The sequence below is a fragment of the Penaeus chinensis genome, chromosome 27, assembly GCF_019202785.1.
Source record: "Penaeus chinensis breed Huanghai No. 1 chromosome 27, ASM1920278v2, whole genome shotgun sequence".
NCBI lineage: Eukaryota > Metazoa > Arthropoda > Malacostraca > Decapoda > Penaeidae > Penaeus > Penaeus chinensis.
In genome coordinates, this window is record NC_061845.1 from 31,467,835 (window position 1) to 31,475,334 (window position 7,500).

At 36.5% G+C, this 7,500-nt stretch overlaps 1 protein-coding gene across 1 annotated transcript in view; it reads right to left on the bottom strand.

Moving 5' to 3' along the window:
* LOC125039563 (zwei Ig domain protein zig-8-like) overlaps positions 1-7,500 on the bottom strand; it is a 128,797-nt gene that overhangs the window by 53,416 nt on the left and 67,881 nt on the right. The window contains exon 3 of the mRNA XM_047633639.1: positions 1,293-1,370. Within this exon, the coding sequence (XP_047489595.1) occupies positions 1,293-1,370 (78 nt within the window). The remainder of the gene's footprint in view (positions 1-1,292; positions 1,371-7,500) is intronic.

Sequence of the window (7,500 nt, forward strand, 5' to 3'; positions counted from 1 at the left end):
GCACGATTTGCTTTTCGAGACTTTCTTGAAAGAAAATGAAACAGCTTGAATAAGAGTAATTTTCTCCGAGTCAGCAACCCTTCTATTCTGCCAGAGTATCAATTTACAGGGATGAACAGCCTTTATTTTTAAAGTATCTCCAGCTCGCAATATAATCAATTTCGGGCTGAGCTTCTCGTCCGAGCGGAGGCGCCCATTCACTGAAGAGCGAGGCTGAGCCCAAAGCCGGTGCCAGGTCGAAGCCCCGAGGAACATAAGCCCGGATTGGGTCTCCGACGTCTGTCCCGCCCATAATCCGAGCCTCGAGTCGCAGGATCCAGTCTCTTGCCTGAGTACCACCTGAGTGACCCCCGAGTGCCTCCCCGAGTGCCAAATTGAATGCCTATCGAGTACCCCCTGAATACCCCCACCCCCCGCCGAGTGCCCCCTGAATACCCCCACCCCCCGCCGAGTGCCCCCTGAATACCCCCACCCCCCGCCGAGTGCCCCCTAGTGCCCCACGAGTACCCACCAATGCCACCTGAGTACCACCATAATGCCATCCTAGTGCCCCCCGGATCCCAAGACGTGTCCGCAGAGCCAAGGTGAAGGCACTCTTTCCCCCTGCAAGTAATGGCCGTGGCAGACTCAGCCGCAGGTAAGGCGACGGTGACAAAGCCCAACATAGAAGCGAACAACAGAGGAGGACTTCAAGGAGCCGGAGCGAGAAGGTGCAGCGACAGGGCGTGTTTTGCAATACGCTGAGATCCGGAAAAGAGATAAGGAATAGGGATGAAGATGAATAAGGAGGATATAAAGGCTGATATGGCGACCTGCCACAACGGAGGTTAGATGGGGCTGCCGATGCTGAGTGATGCCAGGTCCAGTAAACAGATAGATGGATGAATTGATGAGTAAACCGATAGATAAAAGAATGAATGAATAAGTAAATAAAAGAACGAATAAATATACAATTAAACAGATAGATTAGATAGATGAAAGAGTGAATAATCCCAATAATCAAATAATGCAATAGATGAATTGAAAAAAGAAGATAAACAAACAAAATAAACAAATAAACAAACAAAGAGAAGAGAGAAAGAGAGAGTTCCAACCATGAAGCCCTTTCGGAACAGGTGCGAATCCCTCCCCCCCCCCCCGTCCCCTCCCCTTCCCTCCCCCCACGAACCGGTAAATTTCAAATCCGTGGAATCCCATTTCGCCGAGCTAAATTGCGCCGCCGAATCGATGGACTGCCGGAGTAATAATTAAACGAATTAAACGAGAAAGCCAATAAAAGGTCGCCGACTCACCTGGAACCTGTCGTCGGCGGAGTAGGTGACGAGGCCGATGGTGAGGATGTGAAGATCCCGCACCCGCATCCAAGTCACCTGCGGGAGGAGGCGGCAGAGTCAGTGCTTGGGGGACACGGGGGGAGGGGGGAGAAGGGGGGGGGGGGAGGGGCATGGGAGACTCATGGGGGGAAAGGAGGGGGAGGGGTGAAGGGGAGGGGAGAGAAGGCGAAAGGGAGGGGAGAAGGTGAGGGGGAGAAGGAGAAGGTGAGGGGGAGAGGGAGAAGGTGAGGGGGAGAGGGAGAAGGTGAAGAGGAGAGGGAGAAGGTGGAGGGGAGGGGAGAGGGGTACATTCGGGCAGAGTCAGTGCCTGGGGAACCTAAGGGGGGGGGGAAGGGGAGAGGGCGAGGGGAGGGGGAAAGGAAGAAGGGGAGGGGGTGCATTCAGCCAGAGTTCAGTGAGACTCAGAGAGGAGGGGAAACCAAAAGTGATAATTATGACTTATGATAATAATATTAAAATAATATGATATACTATGATAAAAACGTTATAAAAACATTCTGTGTGTGTGTGTGTGTGTGATTATGTGTGTGTGTGTGTGTGTGTGTGTGTGTGTGTGTGTGTGTGTGTGCGCGTGTGTGTGTGTGTGTGTGTGTGTGTGTGTGTGTGTGTTATTGTGTGTGTGTTATTGTGTGTGTGTGTGTGTGTGTGTGTGTGTGTGTGTGTGTGTGTGTGTGTGTGTGTGTGTGTGTGTGTGTGTGTGTGTGTAACACAAACACTCTTACATATATGATTTACCGACACCCATGAATTTACAGAACAGTACAATAACTCCATCTGATATTTGTTTTATAACTCAATACCCTATGTAATTTGACCGGAAGTCGGATGACAAAGTGCCACAAAAGTTGATTTTGGTTAAAAGTTCTCAATCCAAAAATATCCGCTTTCGCCACATATCACGAGAGTTAAAATGCACATCAGAAATATTGTCAAAGTTAGTTCCCGAATCGAGCGAACCTCGTAACGTGCAGGGTTTCACAAGCTTCGACCTCGCTTGACCCGATGGCGGACTGGTCGGACCTTCTTGGTCCATTTTCTCTCTTGACATTTTTGAGGTGTCCTTAAAGACCGAGTTAAGTATTGCGGATCTGTTTTCAGTGGATTGATGGCAGGTACAATATCATTGCTAATAGACCAGCATTTTTTAGTCAGGTTAGAATGAGACACGAAATGTCGTTGCTGTTTTACATGTAAAAAATTGAATAGATAAAAAAATAAGCATACACACTAATGGAGAGAGACAGACAGGCAGAAACACACACACACACACAGAGTAAGAGAGAGAGAGAGAGAGAGAGAGAGAGAGAGAGAGAGAGAGAGAGAGAGAGAGAGAGAGAGAGAGAGAGAAAGAGAAAGATAGATAGATAGGTAGACAGATAGATAGATAGATAGATAGATAGATAGATATGTAGACAGATAGATAGATAGATAGATATAGAGATAAGGAGACAGATAGATAGACAGATAGACAGGCAGATAGGCAGAGATATATAGAAAGATAGATAGAGAGAGAGAGATAGAGATAAATAGATAGATAGATAGAGAGAGATAGGCAGATAGATATATATATAGAGAGAGAGAGAAAGAGAGAGAGATAGAGATAGATAGATAGATTGATTGATATATATATATAGAGAGAGAGATAGAGATAGAGAGAGAGAGGGAGAAAGAGTGATAGAGAGAGAGAAAAATATGATACAAACATACAAAAAACAAACTAAAATACAAACAAACAAACAAAGAGACAGACAGACAGTCAGAGAAATGACTCACTTCTGCTAAAGTCTGATTTCCCTTCCCAATCTCCCGGTTCATCATTTATTCAATCTCACATGTTCTCTCTATAACTGATATCTTTCTATTCTCCGTTTTCCTGGATTTGATAACAATGGTTCTGACGATGAATAATAATAGATGTCTTTCACTCGTCAAAATTGCAAGCATTTTCATGTTTGTTTTAATTAGCCTTCAACATTAATTTCAGTGTATTATTAATTGTCATCGTTTCAATGTTTCTGGTATTGTTACAGTTGTTATTTACTTGTTTCTCTGTCGTCGCCATCGTTATCATCATCATTATCATCTTTATTATTATTATTATCATTATTATCGTTATTATTGTCATCATCCTTATCACTGTCATCATTATTATAATAATAATCAATATTTGTATCATTATTATCATTGTAATTACATAATTATCATTATCATTATCATTATCATTATAACTATTATTACCATTATTATTAATATTATTATTATTAATATTATTACTATTATTATCATTATTACTATTATCCTTATTATTCTCATCATCATCATTATTATTCGTAGTAGTAGTAGTATTAATATCAGCATTATCATTATTGTTATTGTTATCGTTGATATTATTATTATTATTACTATTGGTATTATTATCATTATTATCATCAATATTATCATCATTACTATCATAATCATTGTATCATTGTTATCATAATCATTATTGTAATTGTTTAGATTATTATCAGTATCATTATTGTAATTGTTTAGATTATTATCAGTATAATTACTGTTATCCTTTTATAACATTATTATAAGCACTATCATCATTATTATCATTATCATTATGTATCATTACTAATAGTATTATTGATGTTATTATTGTAATAATTATCGATATTATCATAATCATGCTCATCATCGTCATCATCATGATTATTGTTATCATTATTACTGCTATCATCGTTATCATTATTGCTATTGCCAGTGTTGTTTTCATATCATTATTGCTTTTATTAGTGGAAATAGCATCATTATCAGTATCAAAACGAGAGCCCTAAGATTATTATAGCGATCAGATTTATAAGTCAGACTACACTCAACATGGCAGAAAGGGAACGAGGTAGATACCAGAACAAAAAAAAAGAAAAAAAAGAGAAAAAATGAACATGAATAAATAAATAGTAAAGATAAAATAAACAAGTAAAGGATTGAATAGATGAATAGAAAAGAAATAGATGAAAGGGGTAAGTCAGGATAGTTCTGTGAGCCTACGTTCCTCAGAAAAAGCACGGAAGCAGGAAATATAATAATGCAAATTCGGGGCAAATCCTGCGTAGCTTCTGTGAATGCAGACCGGGCCTCATCGCCGTCTTCCCGCGGGCGACAGCGTTAATCAGCGGAAGGTGTGGCAATCCAGTGCTCGTGCAATCTTTCCTTTGATGTTGGTCATGCAACGTGGTGCAAGAATGGAGGTTCTATACGCAAATGAGAATGGCGATTGAACACGCAAAATACGCCGTGAAAATTTGGTGGCAGCGTGGCGCCTGCTTGCTCCCTCCCTGCCTCGCCGCGGAAAAGGTCAGAGGTCAAACGATCAAGCAGGTCGTAGTATCCACCAAAGTGCTCAAGGATTCGAGACACGGGCCTGAACCAACTCCTTTGACATCCGAGTCTCGTTGGCTTTTGGGTCCGCGGCGCCGGGGAGTGGAAGGGAAGGGAGAAAGTAAGTGAAACGGGGAGTGGAGATCCGTAGGTTTATTCGGGAAGCTCCACTGCGATTCGACACCAAGGCAGATCGCGGCACCAGAACTTTACTCATTTGCCCGAATTTAGTAAGAATACGACCGCACTCGAATAATTTGTGCAAAACACATCGAGACTGTTTCTGAAAGACAGAGAGAAAGAAAAAAAAAAATGCGGTGTCGTCTGTCAGTCCCATTTCTCTGGTCCATTAATATATCTTCACTTCGAGGACAGACTTCAAAGAGGAAGACTTCAAAGAGATCTTAATATTAAAACAATTGAGCATTTCACGCTACTTGTATTAATTATTATTGTTGATAATGATAATGATAATAAGAATAATGATGATAATTATAATAATGACAATAACGATAATATGAATAATAATGATGATAATAATAATCAAAATAACAATAATAATGATAAGGATAAAAAATGATCATAATGGCAATAAAATAATAAGAATAATGATAATGATAGAAAATGATGATCATGATGATAATAACGATAATAATACTAATTATAATAATATCGATAATAATAGGGATAATGATGAAGATAATAATAATGAGGATAATAATGATAATAATAATGATTATTGTTATTAATATTATTATTACTATTATTGTAATTATTATCATTATCATAACGATAACAATAATAATTATGTTTTGATAATAATGATAGTGATGATGATATTGATAATGATAATAATGATAATAATAACGATGATAATGATAATAATAACGATGATAATAATAATAATAATAATAATAATAATAATTATTATTATTACTATTATTATTATTATACAAATAACAATAATTCCTCTGATAAGTTAACACGCACCAGAATCTTAATTGTACCCTGTACCTTTATCAAACGGAAACCCTATGAATAACTTATCGAGTAGTCTATTATCATAAATGTGAGATAAGAATATATAAGAATAATATTTTCTCCGGTTTTATGGTCCTCAACTATTTCTACATTATCAAAACTTTTTTTTTTTATGGTTTGGTTAGCAGCCCTAATGAACTGAATATTTTCTAATTACATATTGAAACCGCCGAACCATACCTACTTTCTCCTCTCAGTTAGAGCCTTAGGACAATGCGTCGTTATGAATGACCCAAACAATCTACAATTAGCTTTGTATCCGAAGCCTTTGTAATTACGTCGCCCCCAAATTTTAATCATTTTACCTGAAAGTCATGCAACATTTTCACAGGTAAAAAAAAAAATATAATAATAATAATATATAATATATCTGTCATGTTTAGTATTAATGAAAACAAAATTGGTTTATGACTTTTGTAAATGTAATATTTAGTTTTTTTTTTTTTTATCATATTACATTATTCATGTAATTCTGTTCTCTTTTTGCATGTACCACGCATGGTGTTTGTATTAATAGTTTATCAATAAATGAAGTAGTTTTTTCTTCTAATTTTTGTTGGTTCGCACATACGTCTGAAAAGCAATTGGCATCTTAAAAATATATATTCCATTTAGTTCAGATCAAGAAGGAGGAAATTCAATGTCAACACTCGTATGCACATAACACTGATGTGTACTAAGCGTCCATAATTTTTTAAGATTCTTTTCTTCTTTTTTTTTGAGCAGGCGAATATTCCATGAATATATTATGATATTCTCATAACATCGTCTTGCTTTCCAGGAAGGAGGTTAGATGTATTGTCTACAAGGAAGCCTAATTCTATTCATGAGTTTACAAGGTGTGCGAGGTGCGGGGTTGACGGTTGCGAGCATCCTTCTTCTACAGCTGTTTAGATGCTTTGTGAAATTTCGATGTCACGATCACTTAGTTCGAACTAATTCCACTTTCGTATATATATATATATATATATATATATATATATATATATGTGTGTGTGTGTGTGTCTGTGTGTGTGTATGTATATACATACATATATATATATACATATATTTATATATATGTATATATATATGTGTGTGTGTGTGTGTGTGTGTGTGTGTGTGCATGCATGTGTGTATATATGTATGTATATATATATATATATATATATATATATATATATATATATATATATATATATGAATATATTTGTATATATACATACACACACACACACACACACACACACACACACACACACACACACACACACACATATATATATATATATATATATATATATATATATGTGTGTGTGTGTGTGTGTGTGTGTGTGTGTGTGTGTGTGTGTGTGTGTGTGGTAATGATAACACTAGATATGATACTAACAACAATGAAAGTCATTATAATAATGATAAAAGTAATAATGATGACGTGTGTGTGTGTGTGTGTGTGTGTGTGTGTGTGTGTGTGTGTGTGTGTGTGTGTGTGTGTGTGTGTGTGTGTGTGTGTGCGTGTGTGTGTATGTATATATACATATACAAATAAATATATAAATTAATATATATACATATATATACATATGTATATATATAGATATATATATATACATACATATATATATATATATATACATATATATATATATATATATACATATATATATATATATATTTATATATATATATATATATATATATATATATATATATATATATATATATATATATATATATATATATATATATATTCATATACACACACAAAGAGTGGACAAAT